At 40.4% G+C, this 19930-nt stretch overlaps 1 protein-coding gene across 1 annotated transcript in view; it reads right to left on the bottom strand.

The window, feature by feature from the left end:
- Window positions 1-437: 437 nt before the first annotated feature.
- Window positions 438-19930, bottom strand: part of LOC108882962 (obg-like ATPase 1) — a 40231-nt gene continuing 20738 nt past the window's right edge. The window contains exons 6-11 of the mRNA XM_018675767.2: window positions 18994-19074; window positions 18518-18615; window positions 7610-7750; window positions 6966-7062; window positions 3060-3182; window positions 438-942 (exon numbers count right to left, since the gene is read on the bottom strand). Of these exons, the coding sequence (XP_018531283.1) occupies window positions 841-942; window positions 3060-3182; window positions 6966-7062; window positions 7610-7750; window positions 18518-18615; window positions 18994-19074 (642 nt within the window). The 3' untranslated portion in view covers window positions 438-840. The remainder of the gene's footprint in view (window positions 943-3059; window positions 3183-6965; window positions 7063-7609; window positions 7751-18517; window positions 18616-18993; window positions 19075-19930) is intronic.

Here is a 19930-nt window from a genome sequence, read left to right as displayed (position 1 = left end):
TTCTTTTATTTTATTTTTTGTAGGTGAGTATTTGCCCTCATTGTTCAGGGATGGGAGTAGGAAAACTGTAAACATAACAAAGATGCTATTTTTTTCAATATTTGAAGATTGTAGCTGAGTACTGCTGGGACGGTGAGGGAGAGGACACTCATATTCATCAGTCATAAATGAAATAAAATTATAAATGAAAGGTTAACTCAGTCACTTTGCAAATAATCATAATAACTGACCAATTCTTTTGGCCGAAAACACCTGCATCCTGCATGTGCCCTTCTAAAATCAGCATCACTTAACAGATTTAATTATAATTGTCCCCTCTCTGCTACAGTCAATGTCAGCTGTGTCTTTTAATTCTCTAATCAGTGGTCGGCAGGACCGCTATCACCATCCCCATGCAGCTTCCCACTCAATACAGACATCCCAAAACACACACAGACTGGTTTTTGTCAAATGTTTTATTGAGTGTAGACATCTGGGCTACTGTAAAACATGCATTATCTGCAGAAGGGGGAGAGGAGCAGGTGGCATTGTCCCCGCTGTCAGCTGTGTCAGTGCTGGCACCCGTGATGGAGATTAATGAAGTATCTGGAGAGTAATATGCTCCTTCAAATGCTGCTACAATTTGGAGTGGGGGCCGATCCTGATCTTAAATAGCGAAGCTGTCAGAGTTTACTGAACCTGTGCTTTGGCACATGAGGGGGGGATTCAATCCTACAGGATGGAAAACAAAAAGTGAGAAAGTGGCAGTGTGTATCGGCCAACAAAAAAGAAAGAAAGAAAGAAAGAAAAAGAAAAAGAGAAAAAAAGGTCAGTTACGTAAACAAACAGATTGTTCTCATGTCACTTTTTCTTTGGTGCATTTGGTGCGTTAAATTTGAAAAAGATGATGTCTCCATCCTCAACAATGTAGTTTCTTCCCTGTTGTCTGTATTTTCCAGCTGCCTGTAAGGTAACAAAAAAAATCCAGAATTAAAATAAAAGCTAACAATCAAAAAACAAACAAAACACTGTATGATGCACAGGTTACAGACTTAACTGGCATCATGGACAATACAGAGCCCTGAACAACAGTGTATTTTGTAAATAAAAATAGAAAATAACAGTGCAGGATTAGTTTTATAATCTGTTCCATTGCCTTCAGTAACTTTTTTACGATTGAAAATGTCATTGTCTCCACACACACACACATACACACACACACACACACACACACACACACACACACACACACACTTCCATGTTTTGTTCAAGGGGTGCCTGATTTCCCACTGAGTGAATAATCCTCTCTTCTGCCCATTTCAGTTTCATGTACACAAGCACAAAATGTTAATAAGTCTTTGATTACAGCACTATCAAACTTCTCAAGGAAACAAAATAAGTTCTAACATTTCTTTTGTATACAGTAAGTGTTTGTTCTCCTTCCCAGCAAACTCAAAAATAATTGACTTGAAGTGCTAATACGGACAGGTTTATGCATTCTGGTTCGGCACAGCGCACAATTAATTAGAAGAATCAATGTCCCTTTAAAGGCTCAGGAGACCATTTAATCCAAGCTCAATACCACCAGAAACACTGGATGGAGAGGGAGAGTGGGGGAAAAAAAAATCAATGGCTATTTGTGATTCCTGAGTATGTATTAAACCAGACACGTCTAACTGGTTCATTTGCACTTGAAAGCAGCCATCTGGAGCAGCAAGCTTGGCTTAAGCAGATATGATTACTAATAATGTGATATCCCCGTACACTGGCCCTATTCAGACAGCCTATTCCCACAACTGGCATTAAATAGCATGAACCTTAATGCCACCGTCAGAAACGCTCCATGTTCTTATGAGGCTCAAAAAGGGATTAGTAAGAGAGGATGCAGTAAGGACCTGACACTCAGATCTCAACCTCGGATAACAATGGTGAAACCCCCCAGAGACAGACACATTTCACCCTCTGTTTGCAGCTTATGAGGGGTGTGGACAATACACTGCTGTTGCATTAAATATTAAATACTTATTAGAAAAAAAAAAGACTTGAATAGAAAAGAGGTCTGAATGTTTTCATAGCACCTTCTTTCCACACTGGTCCCCACAGGTCCCTGTGTGTCACCATGATTACATTAGTTGAGCCTGTGAGTGGGCACATGGAGTTGATGTCAGTGATAGTGGGATTGTAACAGCATGGCTTACAGCTGCTGCTCACCAATGTCACACATAGCAAGGTTAACTTCTGCTTCAATTCAGTTAATTGATAATTTAATTTAAAAATGTGTACAGAAAAAACAATTAATTGTTATATAAAACAACCATTTAGAAACAAACTTTAATGTGAAAGGCTGATTAACTGGTTAGTACCTTTGTACCTTCAATCACCAAATTACAGTTTATTGATAGGACACTAAATTGATGCCAAATCTAAAACAACACTTGTAGCAGGAAAGAAAAGCATTTTGAAGCATTCTGCCAAGTACCTGCTGTAGTTGGTGCCCAGTTATTGTCTGCACAAATTCACCATGAAATCAGTTATTACATTTGACAGCAGTGTGCACATGAACGACCCACAGCCCAGTTAAAAGGTCAAAACAAACACTGGCCATCATAAAAATAAGATATGCAAGTCACATTTATGCGCTACCCATCCATGAAACAGTCCTTATTTGAGGAATTTCACACTTTATTTAACTTGCCGCTTTATATCACTGTCACATGCCTACTGCGGCTTGGGGATTTGGCAACAGAGAGCTATAAGCTAACAGCACACTCTATAGATCTGATAAATGCCTGGTGAGGTGAAGAAGTGCTAACTCTGAGCGACTGTGCTAAGCCACGAGCAGGAACTACCATCAGCCAGTTAAGACACATTGTGATAAAGATATGCACAGCTGGAGCAGAATGGCAGTGTTTAGAGCCAGAATCAGCTGGCTTGTCAGGAGTGGTGCTGGAGTGTGTGCAGTAATTTCTTCCCCTGAGTAAAGGTGAAGAGCAGTTTGCGGTAGGAGCTGTGTGGTGACTGTCAGCTCCACTGATCACAGGAGACTTCCCCTCATCTCCTCTGGCACCCTGACTGCTCACCTTGACAGCGTTCTCGCTGCCTTCCTCTTTAAAATCCTGGAATTTCATTACTTCCGCCATAATGAAGCCCCTCTCAAAGTCTGTGTGGATCTTCCCCGCAGCCTGTGGAGCCTTAGTTCCTTTCTGTCACAAGGAGAGGAAAAGAGAGGACAAATGAATTGTTTAGGAGAAGATGGATTACAGCATGCGAGCGACATGGTGTTTGATAGGGTGATAGCGTTGTGAGCATCACTCCGGGGTGTTTTCAGTCGGGGGTATTCTCGCTTCAGTCCTGATTTCTGGATAGCTTTCCACTCGGCTGTGCCCTGCTAGTGCGGCCTGGACACCGATAAGGACCCAGCACTGCTATCAATGCCTTCTGATTCCCATTCCGCGGTGGTATTGATTTCTGTCCAAGCAATCTTGCCTCATTGTGGGTCGCTGCTCGGCTCTCTGGTCATGACAGCAAGAAGACCTGGTGTTGCAGTGAGAGGCCAGGGTGGTATAGCCCTCACTGCACCAGGCCTTACTCCAGAGTTTGGTCATTCAAATCCAAACATTTAATAATATTTCACTGCTGTGGATGTGGAGCCATAGCACTGGAGTGTGTGAAACTGTTTTTGATGCCTTTAAATTGATTTTAAATAGACAGCAGTTATTTTATCTTCAAAACATACATTATTGCAGTTATTTCAATCCAATTTAAAAAGCATAAAATAGCAATTTAATAGTTTTATGAATTCTTTGTATCCTGAATCCTCTTTAACCCTCCAAGACACAACTGGTGGCTGATAAAATGTGCAATTTATATGCACTGAAATAATGCGGGGCGGAAATGACAAATGACCCAAATAAGTGACGTGGCTGCTGTGTATCATTATGACTCCTGCCTGTCGACCTGCTCGCTCTCTCTGCTCTGCAGCTCTGTGCTCAGGAACTGTTGAGCAGTTTTAATTATGTATATAATCAGGTTGGGGTCAACATATTTCATGCCAAAAGAATGATGCGTATTTAATGACTCTAATACATTACCATCTCTTTGCAATCTCATTGACGGAGTGCTTGTGAGTTTAACTACCATTAATCAGCATCAAGGTTTGTCTATCTGGAGAAAAATAGATTAAGGGAGGGATTTTTTTCATATGGCGCATTACAAGAGATCCACATTGTCCTAGTTAAGAGCTATGCAGAGCAGGCTGATAGATAATGGTCACCTCGAGGCTGCCTAATAAAGCATGTTAAAGGACTTAGGAACACGACATTACTGAGTGTAGTTTTTACAATGCAAGATGTATTGGCTTAATATAGTTACTCACTGATGCTTACCTGACTAAATGCCCCTCACACACAATCAAGGCTGGCTGTAATCAGTTATGTCGAGGAGGACAGGCGTGTTTTTGAGGATGCCTTTGAAGTGTTTGGAGACTTTTTCCGTAAATGGCGAGGACATCAGTCATGCTGAGACCAGTGTGTGCCTAAACCAGGTGATGTCATCTGACTTAAATGTAATGTGTCCTGTGTAAAATAAATAAATAAACAAGAGGGAGTGAGCTCACCTTCCCCTCTGGCCTGTGCAGCCATAATAAAAATATTTCCAATAGCCCATGTTTGAACTTGTTTGGATGTGTTTCACATATTTTACATTAACATAAAATAAAACTTAACCTTATTTAGAGGTTTGGTATTCTTGTTAGTCAGTGGACAGGTATTGTTTAGTTTAGATAGTTTGCCACACTGATGTATATTAGGATTTCTGATCAAAATGTGAATATTTGGTATCAGGCGATCTGAGGCTCATACTGTATAACTGCAATGTCTTAATACCTGTTCATATCTGACCAGGGGGTTTGTCGCTTGCAATTTGCCTTTCTCTCACCTCCTTAACTTGCTATTTTTCCTCTTTGTCAACCATCTAATAAAAGGAAACACACAGACAGGGTTACTGAGTTTGTATGTGTTGCAAATATCATGTTAGTGTCATCAGTGACTCTGGACCTTAGACAGCTAAGAGTCATTTAAGAGAGAGAATGTTGAGCCATAAATCCAGCTACTACATCTCAATGGGATTTATAGAGGATTTTTTGTGTGTGTGCTTCCTTTTAGGTTATTTATTTATTTATTTTTTCAGTAGGTACTAACCAACCACGGCTTAACTAAAAATTGTAAATGCCACATCAGGATCATCATGAAACGTTTGTAGATGTACTTCATTTTGTGAGATAATTATATATATGTTTATCTTACTGTAACTATGACGACTGGTGACATCTTTTTTTTTTAATCATGGAGATTTTATTATTTTCTCTTAAATATAAATTGAAATATCTTGTCATTTAGTTTTAAACATCAGTCATAATTCTGTTCATCAGTCATTCTCAGTTTTTCATATTGATTTAGCACATTAACAACACTACAATTCATACATCTGTAGATATTTTAAAACCTGATGCTTGTTCCTTTATTTGTTAGAGAATAACAAGAAAACCTTAAAGGCATCACTGTCAGATTTTTTAACTCTCATCTCCTTCAATAAATTCTGCTTTAATCAAACATATAATGAACAGTTTTAGAAAGGATTCAGCTGTCAGATCGTTTCAGAGGCTGCAGCTCGTGGTGGTTTTGAACGGTGTTGCAGTTTTTCTGTTTATGTTATTTAGCTTACGCTCTCTGACATAAATGAGGTGGACAAAATAATAGAAACACAGTATAATGCGATACAATTCAGCAGGATCACAATCCGCAGCCTCCAAAATGATCATAAAATTCAGTCTCTAAAAAACTAAGTATTACATGACTGTTGTATTCTGTCTGCATTCATTTTAGCTAGATGTACCTAATAAACTGCCAACTGAGTGTATGTCCTTTGAGTTAATAAGTAATTTCAATTCTAGAGAATTTTAAAGCAGAATAGCAGTAATGGTGTGAGCTGCGACACACTCCATGAGATTCTTCAGTCATTATTGATTCCAAATAAACATGATTTAAAGCAGCCTATCCAACAAAGATTCTGAGCATATTTTATGAGATAATGTGGTAAGAACACTGAAAAGGCTCACACAGATCTGCTTAACGAAGAGTTCTTTGAAAATTGCATTTTGAAAGTGGTCCTCCATGTTGTCTTTATGGGGCTGAAAGCAGTGTGCATTGTACAATTCTGATTTAAAATTGCAATCCCTTGAAATATCTGACGGGATGGAAGAGTGGATGTGACTAAATACAACCAAGGATATAACCCAAATGTTTAGTTTTTAAGTTACTTTGTTGTATTAAACCACCTACAAGGACTAATTGTATATACCTCCTGACCACTCAAATACCTTATTATATCTGCACTTAATTCTTCCATTTTACTCAAGAAAAAAACAAACAAGTAAATAAATTACACAACGACAGCATGCAAAGCCAACATCTGTATTGATGTAAGTCCTGCGATCCAGTTGCACAAAGCTCTTGGCTGGCTGGGCTCAGTAAACTGAGACACACAGGGAGGAGGAGCCCCCAGCAAGGCCCACAAACAGTCGAATGAAAAGCGACATCAATTTTGGCACAGACAACCTCCGTCACACAGATTAGGCAGGCACAATGCACAGGCCCCTTATCTCCAGCGGCAGGAGGAGGGCAGGCAGATCTGCACAGGATGGAAACATTCTCATGGACGTAATGGGCAAAATCAATTGTTGCCCTCCTCAATCAATGTAGCCCCCACTTTCACTGTTCAGCAGCTCACCAGTAATTGAAGTTATCCTTGGCCTGTAATGACTAGCTAAAGCACAACCATGACAAAGTTGAAAGTGTGTGATATCAGTGAGGGTGCCAGCAGGGTGGAACGTGGGACAGTGTGTGTATTCCTTTGTGTGTATGTGTGTGTACAGGCGGTGCACACCCTCGCACTCTCATGTATGTGCACAGCAGGCAGCTGGCTCTTACCCGAATGGTCCATGCACGGACCTCATCTGGTCCAGCAGTGAAGAAATACTCCAGCTGCAGGGCTGCATAGCCCGCCTTGATGATCTTGCTCAGGGCGCTGGTGGAAAGAAATTTGAGCTTGAATCAAGGGGTCTGAACTGTTTAAGTATTCTTTATTGCCACTGATGCCTAGACAAAGTTCACTTCAGTGGCAAGGCCCCATTCATTCCAATATAAACTCATTAAGTGAATAAGATGGGTCACTTCGTTTCACATAAGACATTCAACTCTCCAATGGTTTCTTTGATTAATTAGTATGCTTGTAGACTCATTTAGCATTTTTAAGAATTCAACCCGATGCCTCGTTCTGCACTGAGAGAAAAAAAAAATCTGCTGTCACAATTTTTCTCTCCATAGAGGTTTTCACACGAGAACAATAAACCCAAAATGCCCAAGTTATAATTATACCTACAGATGACAGATGACAGTTAAAAACTTAATTTAGAGGAAAACCCTTTGACTGAGTTGTTCAGTAAGAAGAGGGATCCTTTGCTTTATAATGGTAATTACTCTGCCATTTATTATTCTATCAGCACATGCAATTAAAGGAGTGCATGGAGGACACAGCTGATAATAAAGTGTGGGGAGACTGAATGCTAATTAACCTCTGCGTCTTGTGCTCTGTGCAGTACTTCTGCCTCTCCTCCTCACTCTTGTCCTGTAGCTGGCTCTCCAGGCCCCCGCTGAAGGGGATGACCAAGGCTCCGGGGTCGTGACTGTCCACCCACTCCTTGATTTTCACCAACCTGGTTTGGGGGGAAAAAAAAAAACAGCAGCCACAAAACTGGTTGGAAGACTTGATTAACATGAAAGTATTTGTTATCTGCTGGTGCTGATGCATATTCATGAGAGCAGCTGAACATATGAGTGTTCGCAGGAGACTGCACTCCGAAGGTGGCATTTCTTTCAAAGAGTTTGACTTTCTTTCCATGAAAGTTTCAGAGTAAACGTTTGATTTGACATGTGCTCTTTAAAGAGCAGATTCACAAATTTAATGCGTCCTTCATAACTGCGTGGTGAAAGAAATATTTAGATGCTTCACAGAAGTCAAAGTTACAACAGTGTTTGTTAAATTGTTGTAAATGTAACATTTTTAAGCAACTAAACACTCTGCATCTAAGTCTTGTGTAAGCCAAGTATTATTAGCAAAATGTATAAAAAGTAGCAAAAGTAAAAGTACTTATTATGCAAAATAGGAACAGTTATATAAATTACGGGGTCATTATTATTTATTAATTCATATTTAACCAGCATTTTACTGTTGCATTGGACAAAGTAGAGGTAATTTTAATACAGTTAGTTTAATACTGTTTTTCAGTTTAATCTGCAAAAATCACAATTTTAAAACCATTTCACTCATAAAAACCTTATTTTCATAAAACAAGTGAAAAGAATCTGGCACTGCAGTAAAAATATTTGAACCTGTTTTTAGTTTAAATCACCTTGTTTGCAACTTGAAACAAGAAACAATAAGGCAGACTGCTGCACAAGAATTACGGAAAATGAATTATACCTTTGGAAAAAAAAAAAAAAAAAAAAAAAAAAAAAAAATATATATATATATATATATATATATATATATATATATATATATATATATATATATATATACGTATATATATATATATATATATATATAATTACAAAAAAGGCTTTAAGGGACTTATTACAGACTAAAAATGACTTAGAAAGAAGGCAATGCATTGTTTTTAAGAAGTTGGTCATATTGAAAGAAACTATTAACTGTAGCAGTTAGATACATTTAATGGAGTAAAAAGTACAAAATTTCCCTCTGACATGTAATAAAGTAGAAATATAAGGTAGCATTAAATGGAAATACCTGAGCAACAGAACTGTACTTGCTATTTTGGCAAATTTTTACAAAAAGAAAAATCATTCACCTGCTGAGTGTCCAGCCAAGAGGGAGTAGAACAGCTAACCACTAAGTCTTACCTCACTTATAAATGTCATTGTCTTACACCTGAGTTTTTTTTTTTCTTTTTGTCTTCTAGTTCAGCAGGACACCTGACATTGCAGGACAAAGATATCCTTACACTTAATGGTAACTCTCAGTCAGGACAATATGAGGGGGTTAGGGCAATTATGAGATTAGCCCTACAAGCTCTCAGGCTGGGATTGGACAGGTCTCAAAGAACAGCATCACACAAATCCATTTTCACACAGCGGCCCTGACAGAGCTCCTAGGCTGGATTGATTCTAAGGGGTCCCTGTCATTATCTGTAATCCTAGTTTCCTGTTTAAAGCCCATAAGAATCAAAGACTGGGAGGGACCCGACCACCTCAAAACCACATCTATTCCAATAACAATGTCACCGCTTTATCACCTACAGCACCATATTGCTGCTCCTACCTAATGATTATCAATATATACCATATGAGTAATGGGTGCAGGAAGAGCACAGTTTTGCTTTGATTGGATGTTTTTCCCAACAAGCTACAATAACACCACGGGGTAAACTTGAAATGCCTCATATGCCAGTTTGTCTGTCTGTTCAGATGCACATCTATTAAGAGCCGTAACCTAATATTTCCCTTTCTGTTCACACTATATATGTATGCTGAGTTGATGTTTGACTGCCACTGCAATAAGGTGGTAGCCGGTGTCTCACCAACAAAAGACAGAAAAATAAAACACGTTTAGTCAAAGCCAAAAAACCTGAAAACACAGGAGATGGCAGGCGCTCCGAGAGGGGAAAAAATCCAATCTGAGATAATAACAGCTGTAGTTTGTCACTTTTAGCAGCACAGCTGTCTATTTGGTGGCACGTTATTTGCATTCCTCAGGTATTGCGTTCTCTACAGGCGGCTGAATAATGATTCACAAATCACTCTCTCCACACCAGTCAAGGGCTGTGATCCTTTGAATAGACCATTGTACCTGAGACTGTAATTGGTGAAGACTTGACAGAGCTGAGCCAAGCCAGCCAAGTAACAAAGAGGCTCTTGGTGGAAGGCTGAGGGATGATTTTAATAATGTGAAGCCGAGACGGAGAACGTGAGCTGCAAATGAGCACGGGGGTCTCTGGGTCCTTGCACTGAGTGACACAAGACCAGACAAACACCTTGCCACAGGAACATGAAACACCCCCTTCCCTCAACTCCGGAAACAAAGCACTGTCAATTAAGAGCTTTGATGCTCCGTCAACATGACTCCCAAAACCGATTCTGTCAACTTCACCGCTGCCACTTTGCAATTTGTATTTATGTCCTTTCCCATTATTTGTGCGAAATTTTATATCGATGTGTAAATTGGGGAAAATGTTTTCGTAAATATGCAGTGGATATTTTTTTTGCCTTGCTCTTATCTCCCTGTCATTCATGAAATTCTAAATTATGAAGAGTATTCATGTAAATATGTACTGCAGAGAAAATAAAAGTGTTGTTTTCTATACATTAAGGCCTGTTTACCATTAAGTCTGCTCAACATCATGTACAGCATTTCCTCTTTCTGTGACATAAGAAACAAGCACAACTTATTTTTTTAATGGAGGGTGTATTTGCTATGTTTCTTTTCTGCTTATTAGCCACATTTATTATAAATGACTCTATGCGCATTTGAGAAATCCTATAGTCAAAACATCCAATAAAAATGTTTTTAAAAATGTTTTACAAGTCTAACAAAAAATCCACTGATAAATGTGTGTGTGTGTGTGTGTGTGTGTCCATGTCTTGTCAGTCTCCCATTATGTCCCAGCACTGAGTGCCATCTCTCACTGCTCAGTTAATAGAAAGATTCAGCACTTTCTGGTCTTGATATCCCTCTCTGAACAAATGATGCCTGAAATTTTTATTCTTTTTATAATGGAATTCCAATGGCCTTTGCTGCAAATCAAGTGGAAATTTTTGCATATCAAGTGGGAAAAATTAAATGTTAACCACGTTTTAATGTGATTAAGGGTGACAGGGACATTATTTCTGCTAATCATTCACCAGCTTGAAGGCTCAAACAAGGCTAAAGAACAAGCCGTGTTTGTGCTTTTCCTGCTGCTCTCAGTTCAAAGAAAAGAAATAGTTTTCTTCCATGTGCTTTCATCAAACTTTTCCAAATATAAAACATGTCTGCATTATTTATTTCAGTTTATGTTAAACGAATAAAAACAAGTCACCAAAGCAGCACCGCCGAAGCTTTGTATATGTGTTTATCTTACAAGTAGAAAAACAGCTGTCATGTTATTCGTTCTAATCTTTAAATTTGACGCCTATTGTATTTACAATACATCTAATTTAAAGCACAATATATTGTGAAATGGCAAAATAAAAAGCTAAACAATTGGAGCTTCCACAACAGACTGGCTCTGAATGGAGATGTCCCACAGGGGGCCACCCTCAGGAGCTAGTCTATTTGTCTTTTTGTGTGGGAATCCTTGGAGGGGGTGGGGGGGTGGGGTAATTCCTGTGTTTCTACATGCCTGAGGCTTCCCTGGGCTTTGTCAGAGCTTTGATCTGCTTAAATGGTTCAGGAGTGGAAAACAATGGGAGTTTCTAAAGTACAGTGGCAGCTACCTGAGACAACGACCCGGCCCTGTGTCTGACATACATTCATACAGGCTGGCTTTATTATGAGTGCTTAGCCAGTTAAGCCTGTAAAAGGTGGGCCTTCAGCTCCAGTTTGAGCGCTCCTTTCAGATGCAACGGAACGCTGACGGACCTGAGGAGTAATCCACTGCCTATGTCCTCTGACACACCCACAGGTAGAGGGCCCAGCACCTGAGGTCGGATATAACAGCCATGTGCGTTATAGAGCCATTTCACAGGTCTCGGCAGCTGCTGGCTTGCATGCCGGGCACAGACTCATCAAGTAATAAACCCAGGGTCCCCTCTGTTTTGCTTGTCCCAGGTTGCAGGGGACGAGCATCCCTAGGGTGTTTAGGATGCTGTGGCACACAGCGCACACTAACCCCCTCCTCCTTCCTTCCTCTGCGAATGAGGTATGAGCTCATGGTGGCTTTTGAGGCTGGGAAGTCGGGGGCTCTGTGGGAAGCTTTTCATCCTCCCAGTGGTGAGCTCCTGAGCGACAAGAGTGCAGACGCTCTCTGCTCCCTGTGGCCGCAGCCGGATGGAAAGGCATTACACATCAGTCTCTGAGAGGCAAGGAGATCTGACACACACACACACACACACACACACACACACACACACACAGACACACTATCACCAATATTGTCAACTTCTTTCAGGCTTCAAAGCAATCATGAGCTGAGGGAAACAGAACATGGTGCAGGCACAATGGGAGCAGCTTTAATTAAGAGCATCATCTCGCATCGTACCTCAAACAAACCTTGAGGGTGTGCTGGTAACAAGCTTTTTTGAGCAACTTTCTTTTCTTTGATAACTGCAGCCATTAAATTTTTAAAGACAAATTTTGTGACTTTAAATGTTTGCACATAAGAGATAAAACCCTAACAAACCATCATTCCCTGGTTGTGTCTTTACAGCAGTTGTTGAGAGCACATTATCAAAGCTATGGTCTTGTTTAAGTCAATTTGTGAGGGGAAAAAAAGATGCAAACATCAGAAATTCAAACAGTAACCCAGAGGAGTACATTCTACATCACCAAAAATAATTCTCTATATGGGGTATCCATGCTGTCATTCACAGCAGTTGACTGGGCGAGAGAAAATAAGGGGGCTGGGGTAGAGTGGGGGGAGTCATCAAGATGTGACAATTGTGACAAGAGCAGGCAAAGTGTAGCGCCGAAGAACGCCACACGGATTTCTCCATCTCTTCTTTTTTTCCAGGATGACAGCTTAATGTCTACCACATGCAATATTTATTCTCATCGTGTGTCAGACTGTCTAGCTGTCCTAGGGAGTACAAAGAATGCCACTTATTAGAATAAAAGCAGAAGGAAGGTAATCAAGGACATATGTAACATCAGCCAATCATGCCCCCTTCCAATCCGGCATCGTTTTTTTTCTCTCTCTCTCTCTCTCTCCCCCCATTCACAACAGTTCAACAATAATCCTGATAATAAGCATTCGGGAGCTGTATGTGGCAACACTAAATTCATTTATTTGTCTCATTAGAGCTGCCAAGGCTGCAGGCTACTCACTGTGGCATGTGTGTTCGGTCTTAACCTTATCACAAAGATAATAAAAAGCACAGCTCAACAAAGCAAAAGCTATCAAAATGTATCATTAGACAGACTTGAAACTCGCAGACATTTCTTTTTATGTCTGCGATGCCAAACTACAGGCTTTACAGGGGAACAATTCCTGGGGCGCCCTCAGAAGAAAGCAAGCATGTTGTGCTGCTCCAGAGGTGTCTACATACATTATGAACTGCAGGAGACTCACTCAGCATTTGCGTCCTTGGGCTTGGGCCTGATAAATGAGGGAGAAGTGACAATCTGCAATGGATTTTGTAGAGCAAAATGATTTCTTGCAGGGTCATTAAAGAACAAACAAGAGCAGAAAAAGCCTCTGTAAGTTTAGGGTCTGTCTCATTAGTTACAACAACAGTGCTGCGTATTCACCGCCGTGACACAACAAAGACAACAGGGTGACATGTGACATGTCAGCAGTGTCCTTTCATTACCTGGACTCGGGACAGTCAATAACCAGGCTAACTGGACCGACAGGACTTTATTAGCACCATCTGTTTCAGTTTTACTATACAACCTCTCCTGTTGTTTTCGCTCATTGAGAGCTAGCTAAAGGCATCCATTAGGACCGACTATGGGCAGTAGGGTACACATCTTACCATGGGAAAGTGTTTCTCAGGATCCCACACTGCACAAGGAGAGAGTGGACGACTGTGCTCAAAATAAAAAGGCGCAAGTTGATCGTATATCTCCCACACTGCTTTGAAAAGTGAACTCTAACTCCCTAGATAGTAGTTCCTAAAAACTTGGATGGAGCCAGTGGTTTTGCACTCAATAAAGTTTCAGTTGTGTTTATGGGAATTATGGTTTGGAGTAGCTGAAGTGGGCTGTAGTGACTGCTTTCATGGAGTGGCTTTCAGTGAATCATAATAGTCACCCCCTCTCCCCCCTCCAACTCAGTTTTTCCTCTGTCTGTAAATCTTGACGGGTACTCAGAAATGGCTGGCTGTTTGTCAAAATGATCAGACAAAAGGGAAAAAAGCATACTTAACTTCTTACTGGGATTCCTCAAAACCAAAAAAATGGTTTTAACACAATAAAAGTTAACACTAAAGCTGCACAGATGAAGGATCTTTCCTCCATATATTCTGTTTGAAGAAAGCTTTTGGAAAAATAAGCACAAGCTCTCAAGACAAGAGGGTCCACAAGTGAAATACTGATACTCCTGTCGGGCGTCCTTTACTTTAATTGTCAAAGCTCCTCCTACAGGCCAACTGAAGTATCAGACTCAAAAAGACATTTTCTTGCCTTTCTCCTCCTCCTTTAACTGTGGTTGGATTTCTTTTAACTTAGCACCACAAATGTCACCTGATGTTTTCACTGCATTAGTTTCTACAGTGAAGCCTCACCAGAAATGGAGGAAAAGACTGATTTTCTTCTCTATTTTTCTTCTAAAACCAGCCCCAACAATGCATTAGTTTCTCAATACCTCCCACCCACCTGTTCATATGGAAGACATAAAAAGACATAAATGGATTACAAATACATGGTTTAATTTTTTAAAAAGGGATGATTAATTTCCTAAAACAGATGGTCAGTATAGTTTTTAGCAAACATTACTCAAGAGGGAGTAAAAAATGCATCCGTCAGAGACTATTTTCTGCCACAGATTGATACAACAAGCAGCAAGACAGTGTATGTGGGACTGACTCAAAATAAACTACATTGTCCATGTTCCTTTCAATAGATGAACAAACCACTAAATCCATCTGTGTGGCTGACTGATGTATTTTTAATAGTTTTTCACCAACAACAAAGTTCCACGGCACAGAGGAATAAACTATATATCAGGCTCTGGTTAAACAAACATATCATAGCATCAATTCATAGTTGTTGATATTTATGGATTTGTCGACAGGAGGAAAATATAGCATTTTTCCAGCCTTATCCTTTCAAACTTCTAACAAATGAAGAGATGGTGATTCTTGCTCAGTAACACCTCAGTAAAGCTGTTTGCTGAGATCAGACTGAGACTTACACAAGTGCACTAACACAAACCACTTGTCTATAAACAAGCTGTCTCCTCAACTTTCAACAGTTTTATGAAATGTTTGATGAGATTAAAAACAAGGCATGAGATTTTTTGAATTACACCATGCCAGACAAATATGGGGAGGATTAAAGTAGAGATCAATTCATGTCTTTGTGGTAGGAAAAAAATATTAAAAAGGTTGACTGGAAGACCAGCTGTAATGTAACTGTTTCAGTTGTGGTTTCCTGGCATATACCAAGACAGCAGTACCTAATGTAACACAGGTTGAGAGGCAAATAATGTTCAAAAAGATAATGTATTAATTAAGTTTGAATGACGGTAATAACAAGACTCAAGAAAAGTCTATACAGACAAAGAGAGAAGTACACATGCCAATACCTGTACATACATAAATACACACACACACACACACACACAAATATGTATACATAGTTAATAAAAGCCTCATGCAATGGTACCCTGCAGTTCTTCCACTCACTGGGAGAACCCACACCACAGAGGCACTCACAGACAGGTCACGCTTGCTAGTTTCCTTAAAGGTCAACTCATCTACTTAAGAGGCGCCAATTTACTTTAATGCACATTGTTCAAAAGTGGAAAAAAAACAGGAAGAGAGATGACAAGAAAGAAAAGCATCACTGCATATCTGAAGTGATTCTCAACTGTGTCTTTTGCCATTACAAAATGTGACTGCTCTTAGTACTCTGTAGAGGATTGAATAAATATCTGACATTCAAACCTATTAAAAGAAATACAGACTGATAAAAATGATGAGGCCCCGAGCTTAATAAACAATATCTTAACTAGCAAGTGAAAACACTAACACTGGGCAGGCAGCAGCCACCACATCATCAACAGAGCTCTAATGACCCTCTCTAACACACAAACTCCGGTATGTGGCTCAGAGGAAAAGTCTTTCAGGCAGCTCACTGACGCCGAGGAAAGAGGAGAAAGCCTCTTGATAGACTCTTGTAGATGCCATTCCCTATCACGCAATGCCTCTCAGTCATAAACACATGACAAATGCGGCCTTAATCATTTTTTACGAGCGGGGATGTGCAGGGGGCAGTGCATGGCTAGAGGGGAGAGGGGAGCGGTGAGCAGCAGGCGGCCCCCTCTGCACAGAGGAGAGGGCTGTGTGGTAAAGTCTCCTCTGGAACATCACTCGGCCAGCGTGCCTTTGATCTCCACACCGCAATTACGCCAGCATCCAAATGAGCATGGAGTCGCCTCTGAAACAGACTTCAAACATGCACATGTACGCATTCTCATACACATACACATACACTGTATAGGATTGGAGCCATGTGCTCCTCTCAACAGTAAATGATGTACTGTCTCCAGCAGAGAACCTGGGGATGAAAGGAGGCCTTGCTCCTCGTCTGATCCCTCCATTAATGATGGCTTGCTAAAGCTAATACTGTGTATTCTTGTCTAAACAAGGGCAGCTTGGTATGTGGTTCCCATACTCCAAACAGGGTGATCTTGGTTAACAATGAACTGTTTTTGCAGGCTCAAAAAGTCTGATAAAACAACTGTAATTGCACAAAATAGTGCAATATTCAATGTGTTCTCCTACCCATCTCTACAACCTGCTAATAAACATCTGTAATCAAAAAAACAATGAACTTTCATACACTAAACCAATAATAATGTTTGGTGGAGCATGTTGCTAAAAGAAATAACACCAACCCTAAAGCCTGACTGGCAGCGTGCACTCAACAAAACACAAATATAAAACAGTAACAGTAAAACTGAACCTGTGAAATGGCCTGAATGGGTGTCCTGAGAGACACTGATAAAATTGGCTTATTTGCCTCATTCTAGGATTCGCCTTCTTTCCCTCCACACATTACAGCTGAGATTGCAATTTGTCTTGCTGTTTGCTTTGAATAGTCCTTAACCGTATCATCATCTCAACTGTGCTGGTGGAAAAACACGGGAGCATGGCGACAGCCAAATGGCAGTCTGGCGTCTCTGCTGCAGACTAGCTGCCATTAGGGCTGAGAGCAGCATTTATTGTACAATTAGGGCCAACTAGATCTACCTGTAATCATCTCCATACAGGTGTGAGCTCCTCTCTGGACAAGGGAAGTGACTCATCACTTGTCAAACATCAAGACTTTGATGTCAGCATTGTTCATCGAGGAGCCCTCAGGACACCTGTGCACTACTGTTTAAAACACAAAGATTTACTGCATTTCATACGGTTAAAAACACACACACACACACGGAACGTGAGAAAAAAAGCTTTCTTCCCACTGATGACGGATGTTCCACATACCATGAATCATTTGATTTATGAGCTCCCCTCCGCCTGACAGTCATACCTTCGTGTCAGGAACATTTTTACAAACAGTCATAGGTAAACAACTTCCCTTGTAGTACAATGCTGCCACATAAAGCACTAAAAACAAATTTTGTAAGAAGTGACACCACAAGCCTAGAGGGCAATTGGAAAAGTGCGATAACAATCCACAAGTTGGTGTTATTGACATAACGGCTGTAGTGTGGAAAAGTATCCCTTTCAGATATAATGGATGCCAAACACCAGCCTCCTAGATCATCCTTCAGTGTGGCCGGATGACAACATTACTTTAAAAAGTGTTTGTAACAGAGCATTTTACAGGATTTTTGAGCTGGAAAAACAGTGAAGACGTTTATATTAGTGCATTAAAGGTCATCCCCAGTCAGTTCACATTATAAATAGTGTTGGACCTGCAAAGTTAAAAGTACAAATCCCTGTATATCAGCATTAAAAAACAAAACACGCATGCATATGTGATTTTTTTTCTCACCTAATACACAGAGAGCCTCAGCTGTCATTGTGATCAGTGGGAATTTCATGGCTGTAAAGTGAAGCTAACATGTGAAGACAAATATGGAGCAAAGCGGTTTTTAAGGAGTGTTGGCGTTATAAGTTATTCCCCATCTTCAGATGATATTAATCATTTGTTTGGCTTTGTACATGTACATATGTTTGTTTTCTTTGTCATTTAAAGCCCTCACCCTCCTCTCTTTGATATCATATGGAAATGATGGCAAATTGAGACCATATGCTAGAATGTGCTTAATGAACAGCAGAGTCTGGAGGCTGGTTGGGGTTTGCAGAGCTGGATGTTGTGTTAGAGCTTACTTAGTGCCACCTCCAGGCAGATCCTCTCACAAAGATATGACCATTTCTGTCAGCAGGAGACCACAGTCAGTAGATCAACAAGGCTAACTCACACACACACTTCTCACACCCCAGCACAGGCATATGCAGACGCATTGAACACAGAGTTTTTGTAGCTGAAATGCAGATTCAATCAAAGTTAGTAGAAGTCAATGTAACTCTGCAGATTAAGTAGAAGAAGAGCTCTGAGTTGACTCCAGCCCGTCTTTGAAAGGACTTACCATTTGTTCTTTCTCCTGATGAAGTCTTTCTCAGAGAGGTTAACAAGGTAAATCATTGGTTTGGATGTCAAAAACAAGTATTTGTTCAACACTTCGATCTGTGATAAAGATAGACAAGGCAAGTACTGAGAATCCAAACTTTCCACAGTAGACTTTGAGGACAGCACAGACAGAGAGAAGTCAGGCCAAAACAAAATTAGGGTCTGGTGTATAGCCTCTGTGGGGAACAACTATAAAGACTTTAAATCTAGATCAGCGTGGCCAGATGTCTTTAGCTTGCACAAAAGTAATGTCAAAATACAACCAGCAAAAGACTGTGCATAATATTAGCTTGTGATTTGCACAAAAGACATGTTGCTCAAACAAATAAGAGGAGGAAACAGCAGTTGTACTTTTAGGTCAGATAAAATGAACAAACAAAAAAAAGATTAGCAGGAATCACATTAATAAATCTGACTGTGACATCAAAGGCTTACCTCCTTGTCGTTCCAATCGTGATAGTAGCGGACATGTTTCTTTTCATCCACTACCCAGCTCTTGATTTTGCACATAACGTCCTGTTTGGGGTTAAAAGAGAATGAACAAGAAGCCATTAAAGGAGATGAAAAAGAATATAAACCCAGCAGGGTATGGGGTAATTATTTCCTAAATGCATGGCATCCTGATGCCAGAATGAACAATGGCTGTGCTCGCATTCAAGCAGGAGTGGCCTGGCTTTGACGGGGATGGCATGCACAAGACCCCCTTCCCTCCTTTAAATCATGACAAAATGCCTTCTGGGGTGTCTCGCTCAGAGTCGCAGTTTTATACATCAATATTCCATCGAGACTGTTTAATGAAAAGGATAGAGAGGGGAGACAAAATTGGAAAGAGCAGGGAACTAATTGGAAGTTGGTTAGTTAGGTGTAAATTATTGGTCCCTCCTCAGGCACTTTGCAGAATGTAGTCATACTGAATAAGTACTAGTGAGGTACAGAACAAATTATTCACTGTTTCCTCTGGAGAAAATATTGAGCATTTCCAGCTATGTATGCCACATTCATTACTGAGGTACTTGTGGGTTGAGACCACAGGCAAGACTGGGTCTTGACAGGATCTGGAAGCGGAAAAGGGTGGGAAAATGGGAGGGAGGTAGTTATAAAATTTGTGATAAAGAAATTGAGCCTATTATTGTTGATCCAGCCCCACAGAAATTAGCGGAACACATTCTTTTTGTTCCTGTCAACTTGACCTCCCCCTTCATATAAAAACTCCCCCACCCCCTGCAACACTCCCCCTACCTCCTTTTCCCTCCCCAAACCCTTGCAGCACTTCACAATCATACTCCCTTTTGAAAGGACTGAGGAAAAAATCCTGCCAGAGCCTCAATTACACAATGGCAGAAAAAGCTCCACACACTGACCCCCAGCCAGC

Source organism: Lates calcarifer, linkage group LG1 (genome assembly GCF_001640805.2).
Source record: "Lates calcarifer isolate ASB-BC8 linkage group LG1, TLL_Latcal_v3, whole genome shotgun sequence".
In the NCBI taxonomy this organism is placed as follows: Eukaryota; Metazoa; Chordata; class Actinopteri; family Centropomidae; genus Lates; species Lates calcarifer.
Note: the sequence above shows the minus strand (reverse complement) of the source record. Positions and strands in the feature narration are given on the sequence as shown.